Source organism: Mesoplodon densirostris, chromosome 18 (genome assembly GCF_025265405.1).
Source record: "Mesoplodon densirostris isolate mMesDen1 chromosome 18, mMesDen1 primary haplotype, whole genome shotgun sequence".
NCBI lineage: Eukaryota > Metazoa > Chordata > Mammalia > Artiodactyla > Ziphiidae > Mesoplodon > Mesoplodon densirostris.
In genome coordinates, this window is record NC_082678.1 from 19,753,908 (window position 1) to 19,778,682 (window position 24,775).

General features: G+C 56.0%; 1 protein-coding gene across 6 annotated transcripts in view; it reads right to left on the reverse strand.

The window, feature by feature from the left end:
- The window catches only part of TTYH2 (tweety family member 2), a 39,835-nt gene that overhangs the window by 12,551 nt on the left and 2,509 nt on the right, over positions 1-24,775 (reverse strand). For 4 of the 6 annotated variants that reach the window (XM_060081953.1, XM_060081949.1, XM_060081952.1 and 1 more), the window contains exons 2-6: positions 19,505-19,677; positions 14,037-14,148; positions 9,010-9,230; positions 3,823-3,918; positions 3,256-3,328 (exon numbers count right to left, since the gene is read on the reverse strand). In XM_060081953.1, coding sequence (XP_059937936.1) covers positions 3,256-3,328; positions 3,823-3,918; positions 9,010-9,230; positions 14,037-14,148; positions 19,505-19,677 — 675 coding nt within the window. Of the gene's footprint in view, positions 1-3,255; positions 3,329-3,822; positions 3,919-9,009; positions 9,231-14,036; positions 14,149-15,642; positions 15,720-19,504; positions 19,678-24,775 lie in introns of those variants that run through there. The other 2 variants (XM_060081955.1, XM_060081954.1) reach the window with 2 other exon arrangements.

Sequence of the window (24,775 nt, forward strand, 5' to 3'; positions counted from 1 at the left end):
GGGAATAAAATGCCCCTCCAGATACAGAGCTTCCACAGAGCCACATCTGTACACGCACACATGCACACATATACATGCTCACACAACCACATGCCTCAGGACCCTGGGAGAACCGTTTTATACTCAAATCACTAGCGTCCATCATCAGACTGGTTTATTATTATAAATCAGAGCCGCTGCACCAGCGGGCCCAGGGGTGCACCCTCACCCCCGTTACAGGAATGGCAGAGAGAGGGGAGCCAGAGCCAAGCAGGGGGACGGGGAGGCCTTGGGAAACGTGAAGAGCGAGGCCGCCATCTTGGTCTGGGTCACCCCCAACAAGTCTGGGATCCAAAGAAGGACAGGAGGCTGCTGGCAGAGGCTCCACCAGGGATGCGCCCCTCACCCCCACTCCTCAGGCCAGGCCTGCTCTTCAGACCCTCAGTGAGGATTCAACCTTCCTATCGGTGAAGACAAGGGCCCGTATGTGCGTGTGCACGCGTGCGCTTTCTTCACGCAGCGGGGATGGGGATGGGGATGGGGGGCGGGGGAGGGGAGGGTGCGCTGAGCTCGGTTGGAGTCGCCCTGTGACTCTCCTAGAAAGGTAGTAAATGTGCAGTAAACCGATGGACCCTTACTATGTGCCTCCCAGGGGTCAACCAACCCATCTTGTCCCAACAACAACCCTTCAAGGCGACTGCTGTTCTCTCCATTTTACACAAGAGGAGACAAGGAGATGGAGGCCTGGGGAACTTCAGTTAAGTCCCCAGGGCCCCCTGCTGGGGAGGTGGGGAGGGGATGAGGACCCAGCCAGGGGGGTTCCAGAGGCCAGCCCCCTTGGGCTTGGAGTATATAGTTGTAATATTTACCTACTCATTTGCTTTGGTATTTGTTCAAAGTATTGGCTATTTTTATAAAATTCTTTGGAAGTTTTTCCTTTATTGATTGGAAGCAGATTATTTTTTGCATGATTAAAATAAGCTCATTATATGAAATATTAAAAAACAAAAACCCTCACTGGGCCAGGGCCCAGTGAGGTGGGCCCGCCGTCCCTCCGTGGCCGATTCCCAGGGAGACCTCGGCTCAGTCGGTGGTGCCCTGCGGCCAAAGCACCTGGGTGACCCTTTCCTCCTTCCTCTCCTGGAATCCACTTCTCCCCCTCCCTTCTCCTTGGGCGCTTTCTCTCCTCTCTGCCCCTCACCCTTCACCTCTGCCTTACACTCCTGACTGCACGGGGGGTGGGGGGGTGGGGGGGGTGGGGTGGGGTGGTCGAGCAGATAAGGCTCAGCTCCCCGGCTCCCAGTTCCCTCCCCATAGGGGCAATGCTCCTGTCTCATGGAGGCCCTTTCGGGGGGACGGGGAAGAAAGCAGGGGGTGAGGCCACCGCTGCAGCGGGAAGGCAGTGTTGGAGCTCTGGTCCCACAGATCTCAAAAACAAAAACACCCCCCAAAAAACAGGCTCAGAGAGCAGGGGCAGTGGCCACACAAAAGCTCCCCACAATAGCCTTTGAGGGCCTGGCTCCTTCACCCCCCACTTCCTATTAAAATGCAGCAGGATCTGTAGCCCCATCAAAGGCCCATTCACTCCCTCATCCTCTCTCTCTCTCTCACACAAGGGCCTGACTAATCGAATTAGGGAAATGGCCTTTCTCTCCAACTCCCTGGCAACCCGGGGCCCTCAGCTGGGAGCTGAAGTCCCCGCTGGGACGGAGCTGTCTCCCAAAAGGCAGCCCGTGGTGGCCAGCTGGAGGCCATCGCTGTTTTGGGAAGGCAGATGGGGGAAGGGCCCACCATATGCAAGCTTCCCTGCGCCCACTCTTCTCCCTGGAGGAGAGGCTGTCTCCAGGCGGCTGTGCGTGGGGCTCCGGCCAGCAGCCACTACCCCTAGACCATGTACAGCCCACCCAGCTTAGATGACGGCAGGATGCGTTTGAGTATGACCTGCGCTCTCCTCCTCTGCTCTTCCCTGTATCTGGAGGGGCCTCAGCCCCGGGGATGTAGGCTCCTGCCTGTCCAGTGCTCCCTCCTGCCCAGAGCGGACACTGAATGGGGGGAGGGGAGACAAAACGGGAGATGCCCACCTCCTCCCCCTTCTGGACAAGCTTTGCTCAAAGCTACCCTGAGCAAGCTGCACCAGGGTCTACTCATTTTGGGGGCGTCATGGATGCAAAGTGGCCAAGGCCAGAGCCACCAGCCAGCCCCCAAGTCACTGGGCCAGGCACGCATTTGGGTAGAGGGGTTCCAGTGAGCCCTTTTCTTTTCTCCCCAGGTTGAAAGGGCAGAACGGATGCAGGTCACGGGGTTACTTTGTGGCCCTTAAGTCAGCTAGGGATTCCCTGAAATCCCTTGGTACATCCTGCCCCCTGTGCCCCCACCCACACACACACTGTGCACCGCCATGTAGCGATTCACATGGGATGGCAATGATCTGCCTACATGTCTTTCTTCCGCGGGCTGCGACTTAGTCAAGGGCAAACATCACGTCCTCCTGTTTCTGTACCCCAGGCACCTGCACTACTGAGTGCCACACAAACATCAGCTGAACGAACAAACGAATGAATGAATGACATGCACACAGCTTCTCTAGAGCATTAGGCCTATTAAAGACTAAACATACCTGCATAGGAAGCTTCCCCGCTTACACTCCTGACCCACCTTGTGTGTGTGTGTGTGTGTGTGCATGCTTGGTTTTGTTTTGTTCACATCTCGAGACACCACATCAGGAAACATACACCACTGCATTTTAGATGGTGTGTGTGAGTCCAAGGGCAAGGGGACGGGAAGCAGGTGAAACGCCACCTTCCACGTTCCTGACACCGGGGAAGCCGGCCCAGGAGTGTGCTTCTGAAGCTGGAGGGCTCTCCAGTCTGAGGTTCAAACCCCGCCCACACCCACCAGACCTGGTTAGTTCTTTATATCCAGAGAGAAGGCACCTGGTCATCTGTGCCCATCCTCAGAAGCCGTGGCTGGGAATGGGACAGCAGGGTGGGAAAGGGATCAGGCTTCAAGGGTCTTATCTTGGCTCTGCCCCGAAATGCCTCGTGACCCTGGGCAAGGCCCTTCCTTTCCCCGGGCCTGTGTCCCCATCTGAAGGGGGAGGGGGCCGGCACAGATGAGCCCAGCCCCTTTAGTCCTGAGACTCTGGGATTCTAGGTTAGGGACTGAGACTGGCAGCTGGCCCTGCCCCGGGGACGCCGGATGGGACACATCGATGCACTACCAGACAGATGGACCACCTGGTCAGACCACCCAGCACCCCCGGGCCCCCCAACTCACCACTGCCGCAGCAGTGTCAGCAGCCAGGGACGTCCAGCTGAGAAGCAGGGCCAGCACCCCAGAGCACAGCACCCTAGGAGAGAGGCAGCTGCTGGTGGGATCCAGGCCAAGGCCGGCAGGCGGGGGACCCCGTGATGGCTGTCACCCCGCCAACCTTCAGCGCCCTTCCTCTCGGCTACGATCTTGTCTCCCCGAACCCCAGACTCTTGCAGTGGCCCCGAGGGCAGCCTCAGCCCCTGCCCTGACATCGCCCCGCTGATTGCTGGCAGAGGGATATGGACCGATGCCTGGGGCACAGGTCCCTGAGCCGAAGAGACACGGCAGTGAGGGCGCAAGCTGAGGAAGAGAGTGGCTCTAACGCCTCAGTGGCTCAACAGTCAGGCCCAGGAGGGAGGGGACACGTGGAAGAAAGCCTGGTGCTGGCTTGGTGTCCAGATGGTGAGTCAGTGGCTGCTGCCCCCACTACATCCTCCCAGCCCTTCCAGGCCCTCATCTCTCTGATGGTGACACTGTCACCCCACACCCTTGGCCAGCTCCTGTCCCAGGCCCAGAGGCGGGGCTACTCACGAGGCCAGGAGGCACCTGGAGCTCTTGGCCAGTCCCAGGCAGGCGAGGAGGCAAAGGACCAGGTCCAGGACGAAGAGCAGGAGGTAGGAGAGCCACCTGAGCAGACCGGAAGGGATGGTCAGGGGGAGCAGGGCACAACTGCCCACCTGGGGTCCACCAGGGAGGCCTGGATCACTGCCCCAGGCCCGCTGGACCCTTCGTGATACAAACCGCCCACAGCCAGTGGCTAAGCAAACTAGACCAGGGGGCGCCCCTGCCCCAGACAGGAAGAACCCAGCGTGCATGGCGGACAGCTCCTCTGGGCTCCGGGAGCTGCACCCCGCTTCTGCCCGGACAAAGGAGTCACCTTCCCCTGCCCCGGCTGAATGTCTGAACCAGCACGGTCCCCTGAACTTTCTGCAGTGATGCAAGTGGACCACCTCTGCGCTGTCCACTCTCTCTGCCACTACCCACGTGTTGCCACGAGAATGTGAAACATGGCTGGTGCAACCGAGGAAATAAATTTCTCCTTTCATTTCCTTTTTTTTTCAACTTTTTAAAAAAAATCGAAGTATAGTTGCTGTACAATATTACATAAATTTCAGGTGTACAATATAGTGGCTCACAAGTTTTGAAGGTGATACTCCGTTTATAGTTATTATAAAATATTGGCTACATTGTACAATATATCCTTGTAGCTTATTTTATTTTTTTTGATTTAATTTTTATTTTATATTGGAGTATAGTTTTTTTCTTTCCTTTTTGGCCACACCCGGCGGCATGTGGGATCTTAGCTCCCTGACCAGGGATCGAACCCACGCCCCCTGCAGCGGAAGCACGGAGTCTTAACCACTGGACCGCCAGGGAAGTCCTGGAGTGTACGTAGTTGACTTACAATGTTGTGTTGGTTTCAGGTGTACAGCAAAATGATTCAGTTATACATATATCCTTTTGATTAGGTTTTTTTTTTTTTTTTTGCGGTACGCGGGCCTCTCACTGTTGTGGCCTCTCCCGTTGCGGAGCACAGGCTCCGGACGCGCAGGCTCAGCGGCCATGGCTCAAGGGCCCAGCCGCTCCGCGGCATGTGGGATCCTCCCAGACCGGGGCACGAACCCGTGTCCCCTGCATCGGCAGGCGGACTCTCAACCACTGCGCCACCAGGGAAGCCCTTGATTAGGTTTTGATTTCAACCACCTTTTGTGCCAGGCACCGAGCTTAGGGCCAGGGGCTTCTCGGATGAGTGGGCTCATCCCCAGACCATCAGGAGCTCGGGGTGGGGCAAGGGAGCCCAGGCCAGGTCATCCCAGGGCACCAAGAACCTCCAGGCCTCCCAGCCCCTCACTCCTCTGGCCTTTTGCTGCCCACCCAGGGCTGAGGTGTTGGGGAAAGGCAGTCACACAAGCTGGAGAACTTGGCAAGTTGCACCCCCCCTCCCGCCTTGAGCCTCAGTTTGCAAACCTGTGAAGGAGGCCGGAACTCTGTGAGGATTAAGTGCTTGCTAAATGAAAAGGGAAACAAAGAAAGGCAGAGGGATTCCGGGGTCCCTGCTTTTCTGCTTCTCCAAAGCACGGGCTGCAGAGCCCAGGGTACCCAAGTCCAAGGGCGCTCACAAGATCCCAAGCAAAGCACCCTGGTTGGTTCCCTTCCAAACAGGATCCCAAGGTGCCCTCACAGCTCAGCTCCAGCCTCGCCGAGCAGCCACTTCCATCGGGCCTGCGCTGGGGGACCAGTCTGAGCGTTGGGGACTGGTGGACGGAGAAGGCAGGGAGCAGAGAGAAGGGGCTTCTCCTAGTCCCAGAAGAGGGAAGTCTTCTGATCATTATGTCTCTTGATGCAAAAGCCAAGTAAATTCGTTGACTTCTCTCCAGCAAAGGTTTTCTGCTTCACTAATACCACAAGGAGGGTAAGAAAGAGCTTGGCGTGTGGGTAGGGAGTGGGGTGGATCTGGAAGAAAGTGACAAAGAAGCTCCAAGTGGGGGAGAGCACGCTGGAGGCCGCCTGGCAGCCAAACGAGGTTCCTTCCCCCTTTACGAATGGAGGCTAAACGCCTCAAAAAGGGGACTAATCAAAATCCTCGATTCCCTGCCTGGAGCGGAGCCGGGGCAGCCACTGTAGTCTCTGCAGCTCCCAGGAATGGATCTAGCGGCTCTGGGGAAGTGCAGAGCCCGCCCCGCCCTCCACTAGGACGAGGCCACCAAGAGCCAGTCTTCTTAGAATCAGCGTCAGAGCTTGAAAGAACATCAGGAACATCTAGCATTAGAATCTCATTCTACAGGGCTTCCCTGGTGACGCAGTGGTTAAGAATCTGCCTGCCAATGCAGGGGACATGGGTTCGAGCCCTGGTCCGGGAAGATCCCACATGCTGCGGAGCAACTAAACCCGTGCGCCACAACTACTGAGTCCGCACGCCACAGCTACTGAAGCCCACGTGCCTAGAGCCTGTGCTCCGCAACAAGAGAAGCCACCGCAATGAGAAGCCCGCACGCCGCAAGGAAGAGTAGCCCCCGCTCGCTGCAACTAGAGAAAGCCCGCGCGCAGTAATGAAGACCCAACGCAGCAAAAAATAAAAAAAATTAAAAAAAAAAGAACCTCGTTCTACAGACTGTTAAACTGAGGCCCGTGGGAGAAGAGCCTGGACCAGGAATTCCAGACTCTCCATGTCTCGGAGCCTTCCTACAAGAGACACAGCCAGCCACCAGGCGCCTCTCAAAGTCCTGGTTTCATGTTTCCAACATAAAGGTTTCTTGTTACCTCTCTCTCCTCTACTCTGCACATTAGCAGGAAATCAGCTAGGACTGCTTCTAACCCACTCTCCACGATGACTGTGTTTTAAGGCATCCACACCTCCTTGTGTAGTAAAGGGTTCCTGGAAACAGCTCTGCGAGGCGGATGCGTTTTCCCAGAGGAGCCTGGTAATGACCTGGGGATGTGTTTCTAACCAAGAACTTGGCTCTCGCAGGAGCAGTTCAGGCCCCTACTCTCTCAGCTCCTCCCATATCCGGTGTTGATGCGCTTGCTGTTACACCCTTTGTAAATCTCCGGAGAGGAGTCTCTTGGCTTTTTAATTGCCTCGGATACTTAGCCAGGCCTTGTGTAAAAGTACTAAAAAGAATTTGCTTAGCTGGATGGCTGCGCTCTAGAACCATTTGGAAAGCAAAGACGAGGAGGCTGTCCAAAGGAGACCCAGCCCCTAAGGCTGGTTAGGTCACGAAGAATCAAATAAGGCTTTTGTTTTAGGGCAGCTCAGGCAAGAGGCGGGAGCAGACAGCAGATGAGGGGAAAGGACAGAACATCACTAACGTCCAGAAGCCACAGGTGCTGACCTTGAACTAGACCTGAACAGGGGTGGGAGTTGGGGATGGGGGCTCCAGGGGACGCGCTCAGTCACCCACATTGAAATAGATATTGTGCAGCGGTCACCACACTTACCCCAGTTTTTCATAAAATCATCTTAAACCTAAGTCCCGGTTGATACATACATTCTGACTTATTTCACCATAGTCATTCTCAAAATGCCCACATTAGGCCCTTTGGTGTACATGGCCCCAGGTTAGGTCCACTCAGAGAGAATGGCAGGGTCAAAACGGATACCCAGGGCTTCCCTGGTGGCACAGTGGTTGAGAGTCTGCCTGCCGATGCAGGGGACACGGGTTCGTGCCCTGGTCTGGGAAGATCCCACATGCCGCAGAGTGGCTGGGCCCGTGAGCCATGGCCGCTGAGCCTGCGCGTCCGGAGCCTGTGCTCCGCAACGGGAGAGGCCACAACGAGAGGCCCACGTACCGCAAAAAAAAAAAAAAAACCAAAAAAACCCCCAAGAAATGGATACTTACTTTCCACGACAAAAAGATTTAGGAGGCTCAGGCAATGACTGTCCCTCATATCAGAGGACTAATCAGATGCCACTGTATTGGGTCACAAGTCACAACCAGTCCTTAGAGTTGGCAGTTTCTTTTTGGTCACTTGGGAGAAAGGTGCTTTTGCACGTGAGCAAAAAAACATCCGGTGGGAAGCTGCATTGGTGACATCTGGAAAGGCAGGGGCTGGATGGGTGGAAGGGGAGGAACAAGGAGCGCTGTCCAGGGCCAGGGGGGCCTCATGAGCTCCCCTTGGTCGAGGCCCGGCCATCTCCTACCCCAGGGAAGAGAGAGCCCTGGGTGGGGAGGTCTCTGGCCAGAGGCCACCAGAAGCATTTTCTCTGGGTCAGTTCAGCCTGGGATGGGGCTTTCTCATAAAGGGGAAATGAATCCAGAGTAAACTGTGCAACGTTGTGGTAAAGACTCTGACCTTTGCTAATGGCTTGAAAGGGAGGCAACAAATTGGGGTGTGTGTGTGTGGAAGGGGCATCCAAAGAGCAGATACTTGCTCTTCGGGGCTCCTGTGCCCATTGCTCCCCAGCACTGCCTCCATGCCAGGCGCCCTGCCCTGGGTGCGCAAGGACGTGTATGCCATGAGTGGGTGTCACCCTTCGGCTGGGAGCCCCCCAAAGCCGGGACTGCCTCCTCCTTTCTCGGTTGTCCCCAGATTGACCTTCACCAGACCGTGTGCGTGGAGGGAGGGCAGCCGGTCCCTGGTCAGCTGGCCTGTGTCCAGTGCCTTCACCTGGGATGGGCTTTGGGTGATGGGGAGGCAGGGGAGACGTAAATGAAACCCCAAAGGCTCAATGACACAGGTGTGAACCTGCATACCTGATATGGCAAAGGTGGGGTGGTGCCCCGCAGACCACACCACTCAGGCAGGAGGCACCCCTGAGCTTGCTAAGCAGCTGCCATTGGGGGGAGGCAAAGAGGCTGCCATCTCCCCGACCCCCTGCACCTCTGTGGCTGAGAAAGCAGGTGCAGGGAACCCTGTCCCAGAAACCCGGGCAGGTGAGGAACCCATAAGCCACCAGTACTTCACCCAGCACCAGCCACAGAGGATGCTGGTCCCGGAGGAGCCCCTTGCTGTGTGCGGGGTGGGAGGCCAGGTCCAGCCTCCTGCTCTGAGATCTCGGCACATCACTGCCCCTCCCTGGGGCTCAGCGCCTGCCTGTACAAGCAGGCTGTACTACATGCCCACCGCTCGGCCCCCACCAGCTCTCATGTCCTAGGGATTTCAGTCATTAAGGCTTATTAAGACCTTCTGGTGGCACTTCCCAGCCCAAGCCCCAAGACGCTGGCTTGGATGAAGGAAGCTGGTGCAGCCCCATCACCCCTCCCCGGGGCCCCTCACCGGTAGTACTCCACGTAGCTGGTCTGGTTGGCCAGTTCGGTCAGCTCCTCGGTGACCTCTGTCCACACGGGCACTCCTGCCAACTGGACAATGATGTTGCCCGCCATCTGCTGCATGAACTTCAGCGTCTGGAGGTAATCTCCCCGGGTGGCAAAGATCTCACTGAGCCGGGCCAGGTGCTGCTCGAGGTCCACCTTCATCTTCTGGGTGGTTCCAGACACCTGGGGAGGGGCGGGGCTTCTGAGTCTGGCCTCGGGTGGGAGGAAGCCAGAGAGGTAAACCCTCTGCCTCAAACTCTGGAGGAGAAGAGCTTGGCCTTGAATGAGTGCCCCACGGGCGCCACCTCCAGCCCTGAAGAGTCATGAGGCTGCGGTCCAGACGGAGGATGGACAGCAGAGGCTCCCACTACCCGCCCAGCCCGTGGGTCCCTCCATCCAGGGGACTGGCTCGATCTGGCCCTAACCAGGACCTGGGCTCCAAGACACAGTGCTTTCCTAGAAAGACAGACCCAGATGGGGAAACAAACAAGAGAAGCCATTTTTCTTCCTTAAAGATTCTCTTCAAAGTTTAAACACCTTGGGTGATGAATTCTTTAGGGGGGTGAGGAATAAAATGTTTAAACTGAAGAGTCCCTCTGTTGCTACCTGACCTTTTGTTCCCACAATAGGCTTTCTCAGTGTCTCACAAGAGAAAGGCTTTGTTGTAGAGCAAACGACAGCCCACAGCGTCCTGAACCCCCCGAGTGAGAGCAGAACAATGGAACTTTGAAATAATACAGGCAGACGGGATCCTGCCTCCGAGCAGCTGGGACACGTGACAGGAGGAGGAAACCGGCGCCTTCTCTGTGCTTGTTTCCCCCTCCGCCCCCCATGTTTGTCCTGCCTGGAGCCGAGCAGACCCTAAAGGAAGCATCTCTCTGCTCAGAAGTAGAGAGGGAAGGTCAATGGAGGTGACTCTCCTGGGCCTGCAAACAAGGACCACAAGAATTAGAAAGGTGCCTCTCGATAGCCCAGATGCAGGGTCCTGGCAGGGGATGGAGACCCAGCCTGGGAACCCCAAGCACCTCCCTGCCAAGCCCGTTCTGAGCCTGGGTGTCAGCACGATGGGAAGAAGGGCTTCGTTGCTCTGAAACTGTCATGCTACACCAACAAGCACAACTGGTTGGAAGCAGGGAGTGTGTGCTACTCCTCCAGGCAGCCTTCAGCTCCCCCAGGTCTGGAAGGAAGAGGAAAATGACCCAGAATGGGAGTCCCCCGGCGGTCCAGTGGTTAGGACTCTGCGCTTTCACTGCCGAGGGCCATGGGTTCAATCCCTGGTCGGGGAACTAAGATCCCGCAAGCCTTGTGGTACTGCCAAAAAAAAAAAAAAAAAAGACCCAGAGAAGGTTTAGGAGCGTCCCATAGGGAGAGCTCTGCAGAAAGGTGATCAGACCCGACTCCTGGCAGCAAACGCTGTTTCTCTGCATTAGGGGGGACTTGACAGCAACTTTGGGGCCTTTCACATCTGCGCTAGGCTAGGAGTTCCTGGTTCCAGAAAAGAGAATGGCCCCCTTTGTTGCATTTTATTTCTTTCAGTGTCAGCGGCTTGTTCCTTTTCCCGGCTTGTTGCTGGTTCTTACAAGCTGGCTAAGGACTAAGAGATACCAAAGTGCAGAGATGCTGGGCATGTACAAATGAATTCAATAACTAAACCTCACCCTCATAAACGTGCCTTTTCAATTCAATAAGATCAACGGACAAAGGCTTTGCAGCCATTGATCCAAAGGCACTCTTAATAAATGTTAATATTGGGAGCAAGACCTGTACTGTGTGATATTTTCATATTCCTATATGATACCTAGCACATTTTAGATCACAGGGCCGTTAAAAATGCTCTCTAGGGGGCTTCCCTGGTGGCGCAGTGGTTGAGAATCTGCCTGCTAATGCAGGGGACACGGGTTCGATCCCTGGTCTGGGAGGATCCCATATGCCGCGGGGCAACTAGGCCCGTGAGCCACAACTACTGAGCCTGCGTGTCTGGAGCCTGTGCTCCGCAACAAGAGAGGCCGCGATAGTGAGAGGCCCGCGCACCGCAATGAAGAGTGGCCCCAGCTTGCCGTAACTAGAGAAAGCCCTCGCACAGAAACAAAGACCCAACACAGACAAAAATAAATTAAAAAAGAAAAAAGTGCTCTGTAAGCTTTTCCTGTAAGACCACTGTAAGGCCACTTTTTTTCCCCTTCCATAGCTCTACATGTTTAACTTCTCTATTTCTTAAATTCCTCCTTGGAAAAAAAACAAAAGCCAGGCCCTCTCTTTCCTCCTGATGTCTTCCCATAGGAAACGAAACAAAATAGAAAAAAATAAAATCACAGCACTGACCTACTTACACCCCCGGCTCCCCCACTCCACCTCCAGTCCTTACAGGTTCGGCACAGAGCTCCCCAGGGGGAGATGGGCATGGGAACACACAGAGGTGGATCAGGCTCTCCCACAGGGAAGAGAAACTCTTCAATCGGGAGGGCCGGCTCAGCTCCCCAGGCTGGGGTGGGGTTAGGGGCGAGCTAGCAGGTGGGAGAGGAAGCTGTTGCCCCAGAGGACGGAGCCGTGGTTCTCCAGCTGCGGCCCCTGGACCAGCAGCAGCCGTGTTATCAGCTGGGAACTCGTTATAAATGCAAATTCTCAGCCTGGTCCCAGACCTACAGAATTGGAAAGTCTGGGGTGGGCGCCCCCATCTGTGTTTATCAAGCCCCCCGGGGGATTCTGATACAAGCTCAAGCTTGAAAATCTCTGAGACGGAGGAAGCTCCCTCTTAGAGAAGGAGCTAATGAGGTTTTCTAGACAGGCAGGGGATGAAGTGCCAGGAGATGAAGGGGTGGAGCCTTGGCAGACCGGGGGCAGGGCCCCATCTCAGAGCCTTGAAGGGAAAGGCTAAGACCAGACCCCTGGGTTCCAGTACTTGCTCTAACACATACTAGCTCCATACCCTGGAGCAGCAACACGACCTCTCTGTGCCCAGTTCCTTCCCCAGGGCTGCCCACAGCCCTGATGCCAATGCAAAGGAGAACCCAGAGGAGCCTCAGTGGCCACCAGAACATGTGGCTCAAACTTGAGCCAGCTGAGCTCCCAGGGGCTGTAGAGCCCAAGGCCCTGGGTTTTTTTTTTTGTTTTTTTTTTGCGGTTCGCGGGCCTCTCACTGTTGTGGTCTCTCCCGTTGCGGAGCACAGGCTCTGGACGCGCAGGCTCCGGACGCGCAGGCTCAGCGGCCATGGCTCACGGGCCCAGCCTGGGGGTATCGGGCCCAGCCTGGGGGTCTCAGGCCCAGCTCATCTACGGGGGATAAGGACATGAAAAGCTTGAATCTTCCCATCAGGGCGGCTCTGGGACTTTCTTCCTCAGCCCTGGGGAGGCACGGGTCATTCCTTACAATGGTCACAAGTCAGCCAGTTAAGGTCATGGCTCTGGGGCTTCCCGGGGAAGGGATTCTCCTTCAGGGCCTGGCTCTTCCTCCAGTGGTTCTGTGCTGGTGGGTGGAGCCCCTTCCCCACCAGGGCAGAGCGGAGGGCGGGGGTCCCTAGGGAGTGAGCTCCCCCCAGGCCAGGTCGTACCCGGGCCCCACCCAGTGCCGGTCAGGTGGCGTTCGGCCCCTCAGCTCCCCCATCCCAGCCGCCCCATCCTCCCCCCATTAGAGCTGCTCCAGCCCAGTGTCCAGACAGCTCTCAGTCCCCAGGGATGGGTCCCAGTGGACACAGGCGGTGGTTGGATGAGCTCAGCAGGAGAGCTGGGCCCCTGCTCTGGTGTGTGACCCTCGGCTCCCCAGAAGGACTCTCTGAGGCCAGAGCCACGGCACCCAGCACCCAGACGTACCCTCAAGGAGCAGCACAGCTGTCTCTTTAAGGGAGTCCCTCCTGGGAGGAGCTGGGCTCGGGGATTAAGGCCTGAGAGGAGCTTAAGGGAGAGGAGGGGCACTGAGGTCGAATCCTCCTAAAGCGGCACCAGGATGAAGTCCACAGGCTCCGGTCGGGGCTGGATTGTGTGGCCGAGGCTGCCTGACACAATTGCTCATTTGCTGAGGTCACCCCTCTACTGGGGAACTGGCCCAGAGGTGATGGGGGACAGGACTGGCATTTCTGAAAACTGCCCTGGAGCCTGGCTCCTAGGGCACCAGGGGCTGCTGGGAAATCAGCTGGAAAGAGCCAGTGCTTCCAGAGAGAAAGTGACAAGCACTGGGGGCCATGGGCTACCTTTTTTGAAGACCCTGACTCTCCCCGCCCTCGAGGCTCAGCAAGTGAACCTCTTCCCTGGGCGAAAACTCCTACCTCTCCTCTGGCCAGCCCAGCACATCCTTCACCCTTAGCCCCCAGCTGGAGTCACGGCGCCTGGAAACCAGAGCCCGGAGGACACCTTGTGGGGTTTGGGGCTCTTCACTTTTTTTTTTTTTTTTTTGCGGTACGCGGGCCTCTCACTGTTGTGGCCTCTCCCGTCATGGAGCACAGGCTCTGGACGCGCAGGCTCAGCGGCCGTGGCTCACAGGCCCAGCCGCTCCGCGGCATGTGGGATCTTCCCAGACCGGGGCACGAACCCGTGTCCCCTGCACCGGCAGGCGGACTCTCAACCACTGCGCCACCAGGGAAGCCCCTCTTCACTTGTTTTTGAAGAGTGTTGACATCTCCTGGACGCCACCCACCATACTCTACACCCAGCACTGAACGTGAACACAGAAAACACTGCGGGGCTGACTTTCCACATTCAGGGGCCTCTTGAACAAATGGCACAGTGCTCAGCTCTGCTGAAGATGGACGGGCTTTGATCCCACAGCCGTCCTGCCCCCCAGGACCCTGCAGCCTTTCTCCTTCGGTCCTCACTCCTACCCCTGCCCCCTGTGCCCTCCGCCTCCCAGCCTGGGGAGCAGAAATCGCCGCTTGGCTCCTGGCGGGACCAACTGGCAGCCCCAAGGGGAGTCCGGCCTCCTTGGAGCCGAGCTGGCTGGGCTTTGACTGGGGCTCTCGTTCCCACCACGGTGACCTCACCGGCTGCCCGCGACCTTACCAGCACATCGATCCCAGAGAAGGTGTGGTTGGCATTGTCCAGGGAGTAGATCAGCTGGTACACCCCGTCGCTGGCCTCGCTGTTTCCATAGAAACCAACGCCCACCGCAGCACTAGGGGCAAGACCCCAAAGTTAGAGGTGACACCCAGAGGAGAAATTTTGTTAGTATACTATTTTTTAGCGCCGTTTTGACTTCACAGTGAAACTGAATGGAAAGTAGAGCAATTTCCCATATACCCTGTGGCGCCTCACACGCCCAGACCGCCTCCCCTGCCGTCAACAGCCCCAGCCAGAATGGGATAATTGTTACAACTGATGAACCTACATGGACACATCATTCTCACCCAAAGTCCACAGTTTACATTAGGGTCACTCTTGGTGTCGTAATACAATCTTATGGGTTTGGCCAAATGTATCTGCCATTATAGTCTCATACAGAGTAATATTACTGCCCTTAAAATCCTCTGCACTCTGCCCGTCCATCCCTCCCTCATCCCTAACCCCTGGCAACCACTGATCTTTTTACTGTCTCCATAGTTTTGCCTTTTCCAGAATGTCATATGGTTGGAATCCTACAGTATGTAGCCTTTTCAGACGGGCTTCTTTCACTTAGTAATATGTATTTAAGACTCCTCCATGTTTTTTCATAGCTTGAGAGCTCATTTTTCTTTTTTTAAGTGCTGAATAATATTCCATTGTTTGGATGAACACAATTTAGCCATTCACCTACTGAAGGGCTTCTCGGTTGCTTCTAGGTTTTGGCAATTATGATGAAAGCGCCTTTAAACATCCATGAGAGCTGGTTTTTGACTTTAGCTGAGGAACTCTTTCCTGGGGGTAGGGGAGAGGGGGTGGTCTAGAGTTCTGGCAGGTGGGCTGGCCGGGGGAGGGAGGAAGGCTCTGGGGCAGCGGTCTCTGGCCTGGCCAACTAGCTCTGCAGCACATTTCATTCAGCCAACAAGAAAATACTCCTGTTCTCCAGTCCCGGGGCTCTGAAGGGTGGAAGATTGCTGGCCGGGCCCTAGGGATTTTGATGCTACACAGTAGGTCTGGGAGGGGCTCAGGAACTCGTACCTTTGCCAGCTCCCCAGGTGACTCTGACACACGTTGGCTTGGGGACCACTGAGGTCTCATGAAATCACACTCACCTCTCCCAAACCCTCCAAGGGTTGGGGATGTCCCCTCCATTCTCTATCCTTTCCCCTCCACTTCCCCACACCACCCATGAGGCATCTGTCCTACTGAAAAGTCCCGGCTTCTAGAAAGTCCCTTCTTAGGTTGAGTTAGGTTGAGCTGAAGCCTACCGCCTTAAATCACATACCTGCTGGCTCCTGGCTGTGCTCGGGGCCAGACTGGAATAAGCCTCTAATTCTGCAAGGCACCCTGTCAGACATCTGAATGGGGCTCCGTGTCACCCCTTTTCTGCTCTACGAGTCAGATGTGTCCTCCAGACCCTGGTCTGCATCATCCTCTGGTTCAACTCTCTCTAATCAGTCCATGTCACCCTTAAACGTGGCCTCTGAGTGAAGCACCCAAGCCCAGCTGGTCCCTCCAGCTCCGGACACAGGGGGCGAATGCCCTGGGGTCCTCCCTCCCTGTCACTGACCTTGTGGTCCATTAATATCCCTGGATTTCTCCCCAGGAACTGCCGCTAAGCCCAGGCGTTCCTTCTTCCTCTAGTGCCTTATTGCTTTTTGTTTTGTTTTAAATAAAAGCGGAACTTTAAATCCATCCCTGTGAAATTTCATCTAGTTGGTTTTAGTCCAACATTCCAGCCTGAACAAATCATCCGAAGTCTTGCCTCTGTCACCCATCATACTTTCTCTGACTCACACCACTGGGGGTCCTCTCAAGATTCATTAACAGCCTCCTTGAGTTTTCATCCAAAACGCTGATTTTGTGGGGGGCGGGGGGTGGGGAAGATGAAGGCACATGTGCAAACGCTTACCCTTTTTCTTTAAACAGGGCAGGACCTGGGATGGAATCCCCTGGGAGACTGTTATAGAAACCTGCTCCCAGGGTGCCCTTGACCCCTAATTCAGTGTTTCTCAGAGAGTGGTCCATGGACCACAGGACAGAATCATCTGTTAAAAGCGTATGTGGGGGGTGGGGGGCACACCGCACCCATTTGTTACCAGTATGGTCTGAGAATGTGCATTTTAAAACAAGGCTCCTATCTGCTTCACGTGTCTGACGCACGCACGCATGCACGCACCAGCTAGAGTTTGGTGAACCCATGAGTAAATCAGTATTCTTTGCATTCAACCAGAATCGTTCAACCAGCTTTGAATCCACTTAACCGCACCACCACACAATCTGAAAATACAGCGTCCACAGGGATACTGGGAGGACCTTGGTCAAGTGCAGAAATATTCATACATTAAATGTATTGTATTTGTATGAGTTTCTCTTTAGTCACTTCATCTTTTAAATTTCAGTATGCTCTGAAAAATACCTTTCGTTTGCTCCTTGCGTTTCTAACTTTCTCTGCTAGTTCTCTGTGTCATGATCCAGTGTTTTCTGGGGACTCGGCCTCAAGCCAGTGCTCTCCCGTCCTTTTAAATCTCCCTTCCCCTGTTTTCAACAACGGAGGATTCTACTTTTGCGTCTTCTCATCGCGCATGGATTTATCGGAGGTGACGGCTCAGGAGGGGCTGTGTAATTGCAGCCGGTCTGAGACAAGTCTGTGGTGCTGCCGTCTCTGGTATAACAGCACCGCTGTCGTTCTCAAACGTTAAATCACTGTCCCCCCAAAGAGAGGAGCGCTGGGAACTCTCCTCATATCCCTTTTGCCTTGCTCATTCTTTCTTCTACGAATTGAATCTCCCCTCTTCCCCGAGATCCTTGCTATCAGAGCTCAGCAAGACCTCCGCCTCCTAGTCCCCCCAGCCTCACCTCGTATCCCTTCTCCTTATGCTTTTGTTGGCCCCCCCCACCCGCTTCTCTCCCTCAACTCACTCCAACTGGGCTCCAATCTGAGCACAACTCCAGTGAAGGTAACTGTGGGCCTCCACTGCACTTACTGCTCCTCCACCCACCCTGCTGCACCCCTACCCCAGCCCCCTCACCTGCCTCTGCTCCAGCCACACTGGCTTCTCTCAGTGCCTTAAAAGCTTTGTGCATCCCACTCCTGGGCATATACCCGGACAAAACTATAATTCAAAAAGATACATGCACCCCTATGCTCATAGCTGCACTATTCACAATAGTCAAGACACGGAAACAACCTAAATGTCCATCGACAGATGAACAGATAAAGAAGATGTGGTACATATATACAATGGAATATTACTCAGCCATGAAATAGAACAAAATAATGCCATCTGCAGCAACATGGATGGACCTAGAGATTATTATACTAACTGAAGTAAGTCAGACAGAGAAAGACAAATACCATATGATATCGCTAATATGTAGAATAATCTAAAATATGACACAAATGAACTTATCTATGAAACAGAAATAGACTCACAAAGAACAGACTTGTGGTTGCCAAGGGGGAGGCGGGGTGGGGGAGGGATGGATTGGGGGTTTGGGGTTAGCAGATGCAAAGTATTATATACAGAATGGATAAACAACAAGGTCCAACTGTGTAGCACAGGGAACTCTATTCGATATCCTGGGATAAACCATAATGGAAAAGAATATGAAAAAGATTAACTGAATCACTTTGTTGTATGGCAGAAATTAATACGACATTGTAAATCAACTATACTTCGATAACATAAATTTAAAAAAAAAAGCTTTGCTCCCTCCTCCCCCCCACCACAGGGCCTTTGCACACACTCCAATTCCCTCTGCGTGGAAGTATCTCCTCCCAACTTGCCCCCACCTTTGCCTAGTTCACGCCTTCTCATCCTGTTGGTCTTAGTGCCCTTGTCACCCAGTTAACACCCAACTCGAGTGGGCCATCCAACTTCACACCTATGCCTTGTCTCCAAAATTACCCTTTCATTCATGAGTACTCAAATCAAACAAGCATATGATCCTCTGTCTCTCCCAACAGACCAAGAGCTACAAGAAAGCATAACTGGTGGCTGTTTTTCTTATCGCTGGCTCCCTCGTGCCTGGCACAGGTAACCTGGAGAATTCTGAAGAAGGAGCTGTGCCACATACACTCCCGTTTTGAGTTTTCCTTAAGTGGCAGGTAATGATTACTTATTGGAATTGACCCTCCAAAGTCATTCTTACTGTTCCAAAGTATTCTTCTGTCATTTGCAGTATTTTTTTCAGAAAAATCTGAGTTCATAGGAGAGAGGGCTGCCTGTGTAGCAAGCACTGCTGGTTTCTTTGGCCGTCTCCATCCTGTCTCTCCCTGCCCGCCCTGCACACCTTACTCTCAGGAGGAGGCTGTTTAATACCAGGTACTTTGCAGGAGGCTCTTTTCTGCTGGGAGTCATATTTGTCTTTGAACTTGTGACCATGGCTCAACCTCTCTCCTTTAAGTTTATGATTTAAGCCCCGGCCACATGTCTCACCCAGCCCTGGTTCTCTTCCACGTGTTTGGTGCTATGTCACCCCTGCAAAGCCGCTTTAAGTTCTTGCCCATCTTTTGGCTTAGATGCCCTGACACCGCAGGCAGGACGGGACCTTGAACGTGATCTAATGGAGAAGAAAGCCCTGGGCATGAGGTGAGCCGCTAGGGATGAGCCCCATCTGCCTCTTGTCCTGCTGCCGAGACAGTGCTGTGGGTTCTTGGATACAATGGACAATTAGCCATGAGGCATTCCACCCCTTGAGCAGGATCACCCCCCGGAGCGTTTCAGGAGGAACTGAGGCTTTTGGAAAAACCTCTGTAGATACAAAAACAAGAAAAATACAACTGGTGAACACAAGGCCCGCGCGTGTGTGTACACTGCCTGGGCAGCGTGGCTCTGACACACAGTTAGAAAGCCTCACTTCACCAACCGAAGTAAAGAAGACCCAGCTGATGGCGCTAAGAGCGATTGATCTTGTGAGAAGAGGGGACTGATCTGGACTGGAGTCAGACTTTGATCGCAGAGCCCGGGCGGCCGCTGGGAGGGGACAGGACGCAGAGAGCAGAGATGTCACCGGTCAACTGCTCAGGGAGCTCGCTGCCAGGCTGGAGAGGCCCACCCCGGGGCAGGGGCTAGGGAGGCTTGGGAGCCTCCCCTCGCCATCCAGGACATCTGATTCCCACTGTTTGGCGAGAAAAGGCACAGCTTTCACCCTGGAGTCAGGCCCTCCCATCCAGGTACCCGGAGCTCAGGCAGGAGAACGTGGCCCGACAGCTGAGGAGCCACTTGGGGTTTGCTGGTGGCGGGGTGGAGTGGTGCGGGAAGTGGAGGGCGAGGAAGGGGTGTCCTGGTCATCAGGCTGACCACTGGGGAGACCCAGATGGTCAGGCCCACTTTTCTTCCGCTGTGTCCGCCTCGCAGCCTCACACGGAGACCCTCCGACTTCCCGCCCGAGCGCGCACGCCGGGCCCGGCGCAGAGGGACACTCACCAGCAGACGAGCCCAGCCACCACGACCGTCCAGGTGATGCAGCAGGGGTGGCGACGCTTGGTCTGCACCGCGCTGTTCTGCAGGGAGCAGCACACGCACACCAGGTAAGCCGCGAGGAAGACGAGGTTGAGGCCCAGCCCGACGGCGGCCACCAGCCCCAGGAACAGCAGCGACTGAGGAGGGAGAGGCCGGGGGTCAGCACTCGGTCCCGTGGGTGGCAGGGGTGTTGGGAAGCGCCCTGCCCTCGGGCTGGGCGGGGAGTGGCGGGCAGAGGAGCTTAGGTGTGGGTGGGGGAGGACACGAGACGAGAGGTGGAAGGAGGAACGGCTCAAGCCTGGCCCCCAGGTCCGGGGCTTACACAGCTGGATGCAGGTGCGGACCAGGCCTTGTCTGATGGATGCTCTGAGCTGCTCAAGAGACAAGGCAGGAATCATCCCCGGACAGTGAGGTCTGTGGGCAGTGCTCTGTGTGTCTGAGGGAGACAAGGAGATGGACGTCCGTGGGATCAGAGCATCCAAGGCCTCCTGGAGGACACGGGGCTGGGCGGGGTGTCTCAGAAGCTGAGTGGAGCCTATCGCAGGGTGGGGAAGGGATGCCCTGGCGGGTGTGCCCCACAGAGCCTTGTTCCAGGTATTGGGGTACATCCTCAACCAGAGGCCAACTCTGCGCTGGGGGAGGGGGGAGACGTCAGGAGATGCGCCTGGGGCGTCCCTCTCATCACATCTTGAAAGGGACGGCAACCCCCCAGATGTCAATTGTGGCAGCAAAGCCCAGAATTCTGAAGGGGGGAGGAAATGCCGTCTCAGGCCCGCTGAGCCACTCAGGGTCCTACAGAAGGAGCCGCTGTCTGTCAGGAGGCCTAGAGCCCCCCACACCTTGCCTTCCAATCTCTTGATTCAGCCAGATGGACACCAGATGGCACCAGGACTGGTGGCCGCCAGCCAGGGCTGGACCTGGCTCTAAGTCAGGCTCCTGGGCTGACAGCCTCGCCCTGCTGCCCACGTGCCCTGAGTCGTTCCCAGCCCAGAACCCCCAGCGCTCCAGTCTGGGCTGTCGGGGCAGGGTGATCAGCAGAGTCGGGGGGACACTGGGGCCCTTCTGGGCTAAGGGGGAGACAAGACTCAGGCAGGAGCATGCTGCCTCTGAACACAGAGGCTGGGGTCTGCAGTCCCGAGCCCCGGGGTCTTGGACGGGGGTGGGCAGAGCCTCACAGGGGAGAGGGTATCGGCTGAGGCCGCTCAGCCGCTCGGGCCTGTGAGGGCTTGGGCCGGCCTGCAGACCCCTGACTTGACCTGCTCTGCTGGTCACCTGGACCGACAGGTTTTTGAGCCTCACGGACAAATGGCCAAAGCAGTGAGGACAGCCCAGAAGAGGACAGGAGAGATGGCTCAGGGTGGATGTGACGAAGTGTGGCTTTCACCTCCACCTGGGATAAATATGTCTTAGGTACTGCCAGGAACTTGCTCCCCGACCCCGGACTCAGCAGCATGGGTGGTAAGCCCTCCTCCCCCAGGTAGCTGGGAAGGCCCAGTGGACCTGACCACACCCCCCTGTGGAAGTCCTCCTGGGTGGCAGGCGCTGGGGCTCCCGGGCCAGGGCCACTGGGCCTGTCCCATGGACTGTGCCAGGAGGTTGGCCTGGTGAGATGGTGGAAGAAGCTGCCACTAGCCGGCCCCCAGCCCATGCCCCTCACTGGAGGCCCTGTAACCCCAGGCCAAGGGGAAGAAGGCAAGGATGGGGGTTTAGAGCCTTGCTATTCAAAGTGAAGTTCACCAACCCTGGGACATTGACATCTTCTGAAATGCAGAACACACCTTCTCAAGCCCCACCCTGGACCCAGTGAATCAGAACTGTACCAAGAGAGGATCCCAAAAGATCTGTATCTCATTGAAGCTGGGGAAACATTGATTAGGGTCAACAGACTTTCTCAAACTGTTTATAGTAGCTTAACCTTTTCTTCAGACTCGCTTAGCAGAGCGTTGATATACAGAGCGCCTCTGACTGAGGGGTGGACGTAAATGCCAAGCTTTGTCCTGGCCACCCCTTCGCAGGCCTGAGGCCCCTCTGCTAAAGCCCAGGACCCCCTTCACAAGTTGCAAACCACTGTGCAGTGTGCATATACCCCAAGAGCCAGCAACCCTACTCCTGTATATTCACTTGGCAGAAAGGAGGGCTCATGTCCCCCACAAGGCACATGCAAGAATGTCCACAGCAGCCTAACACTGCGGTAATAGCCAAACACCAGAAACAACTGAAATGTCCACCAACAAGAGATCAGATAGATAACATGGACTGGAGCCACATGATGGAATACGATGCAGTTATGAAGAGTAAACTGCGGCGACAGCCAGTGATGTGGGAGAATCTCACAGATGTAATGGTGGAGGAAACAAGCCAGATGACACAGCAGAGACTGTGTGGTTTAACTGACTGTAAGATGCAAAGTCAGAGAAACTCATCTGTAGTGACAGAGGTCCGAATAGTAGCTACCTTTGGAAGGGAATCAAGTGGGATGGAGCCTCCTGGGGGGTCAGGAATCCACTTTGTCTGGGATGGTGTCACACACACACACACACACACACGTATTGAGGTATACACTTAGGGATGTGCACTTCCCTATAAATTAATCCTAATTAAAAAGAAAGTAACAAAAACCTGGATAAACCTTTTGTATAGATTAGAGACTGGTTAACAGCCAGACTTCCTCTCAGCTACCCTAGACAGCCTCACCCTCAATCTCCCCGCAAACAGGAAAACCCACTGACTCTATCATGGGTCCTCATCCACCAAGGAAGGACCTCCAGGAAGTAATCTCGACTTGGGTTGGTGCCGTTTCAATCTCTCCAAACCACAGCCCATCCCCACCCCCGAGCCCCTGCCCCGTTTCACGCCTCACAGCCACTCCTGACTCCTGGCCTCCTGCAAGCCCCATCTCGTGCGCAGGGCCCTGGGATTCCGAGGCCGGGGGGTGGGGGGGCTCCCCAAGCTGGGCATCTGGCCTCAGTTCGATTACCCTTGGTGCAGCCCAGCCCGGGGAGGCCCTGTCTGGGAAACCCAAATGTGGAGGCCCTTTTGTTAGCAATTCCCCTCCAGAACTTTCCTCAGGCGCTGGGAGCACGAGGGCAGGGGCAGAGGTTAGGGTTAGGGAAGGAGCAGTTGGAGGGGGGAGGGAAAAGGAGCCTGAAGAGCCACCTCCCACGGCCACCTTGGTGTCACCGGCCACCTTGGTGTCACCGGCCAGCGGCCAACGGGCAATTATTTTCCGGCTGCTAATTAACACTGTGGGTCCCCGTGTGTCTGGGTGCGGGGAGGGTGTTACAGGGAGGACCTCCCGTCCAGAGGAAGCCAGGAGCTCTGCTCACACGGCCTCCTGCTCCGACAGCGCCGAGAAAGGAGCGTTCCAGGGCAGCTCCTGCGGCCACCGCCTCCCCGCCCCAGCGTCAGGGCTCGGGCCTCTCCCTCGACGCAGTGACTCCCATTAGTTCTGGTTTGTCACTTTGCGATGAGAAACCAGAGCACAAACCCAGGACCCTGACCAACTGGCATTCTGGGAACGCCAAGGCTGCAGCTGCACCGCGAGGGGCTCCTGCACTGGGGCGGGGGAGTGGGCAACGGCCCGAACGCCCCTCGCCCCGAGACCCCAGGAGACAGTGAGCCAGCCGAGCGGCGAGGCCAGGGCGAGAGGAGCTGGAGGGAGAGGCAGTGACTGGATAAGGGTGCAGCCCCTCCACCCCTGGGGGCAGGGGGCAGGGGGCAGGGCACAGCGTGACTGTCCTGCTGACCGTGACTCAGGGCTCAGACTGGGTGAATGGGGCTTCCTCTTTCCAAGCTCGGCTCCCCTCAAATCCTGCCGGCGGGCCTCCCCGCCTGGCCTTTCCTCCTGAGGACTGCCCCCCAAGTTGGGGGAGCCCTGTAGTTCTGGGTCTAGCCCCTCCCCCGGCCTAAGGACACACACTTGGGACGCTCTGGGGAGTCTATGAGCGGAACCACCTAACGTCAACACACGGAAATCCGTGCCTCGTGTACAAAATTAAGAGCGTCTCCTCTACTTCCTCACGCGCGTCCCAAGAGAACGGCTGGGCTACGGACGCGGGGCAAGGAAAGACACAGGGAGCGCACAGGAGGCTCCTGCACATCCGCAGGCAGAAGCAGCAGTCAAGCTTGGCGCAGCACTCTGGAGCCTCCAGGCCTCTCAGGGACAGCACCTCCTCGGTGTCTGGTCTCCCACCTCTCCGGGGAGGTGGCTGCATGCCAACGGTGGCAACTGAAGGAGGAAACTGAAGTGGCTTGTTCTGGGAGTCACTGCTGGGGGCAGTGCCAGGGGGCCTTCCTGTCGTCCCCAGCTCTGTCCAATGGGCACCTGGCCAGCTGGGGCTTCCTCCTCGTCAAGCAGGGCTTGTGGCAACTTAGGAAGTGCCGGGCGCTGGCCACATGCTTTACACCCACTAACGGATCGGGTCCCTTTAGTAGCCCTTTGAAGCAGGGATCCGCTCCATCTCCACTCCTTCTCCCCGGGCAGAGGTCAGCAGACTCAGGCTAAGAGGTCCGGGCTGCTTCCTCGGATGGGGCTGGGGGCCCAGCGGGGCCGGGGCGCCCTCCTCCACCTGGGGCTCGCCTCACCTGCCTCTGCAGACAGACCGGGCACGACCTCCCCAAGAGCCTGGTGGATGCAGCCCAGGTAGCCTGAGTGAGGACTCAGGGTCAAGTCCACTGGCAGGGAGGGATGGAAGGACAGCCATCAGGGGGCTTCCATGGCTCCCCAAGACCCCAGAAAGTGACTGGGAGCTCTGCTTCCTCAAGGAAGCTCTGGGAACTGACTTTGCTCAGGATGTCCCAGTCACCAGGCGACCTGCTTTTCACTCCTAGACCTCCTTGCCTTCCAGATCCCCTGCATGGCTCGTCCCCGCCCCAGAGCTTTCCAGGACGCACTGCCTGTTCCCAGTTCCATTTAACCTTTGTGTACGTACACACACACACACACACACACACACACACACACACACACAGTACCACAGGACGGTATTGTTCATTTGGACATCTGGGGCATGAGCTGAAGCCCCCTCTGCATGAGTCTTTCAGTCCTTCCTGATCAGTGACTGTAGACACAGATCTTCCATCTGTGCTCTCCATGGGTTATTGTACGTGGACACGTTTCTGAACCTCAAGGACAGTCTGCGTAATGATTTGCGTCACTGGGTCCTATCACGTGCTATGGGACCCTCTATGTACTAAGCATGTTTCAAGGGACATCTCATCTAATACTTGCAGAGG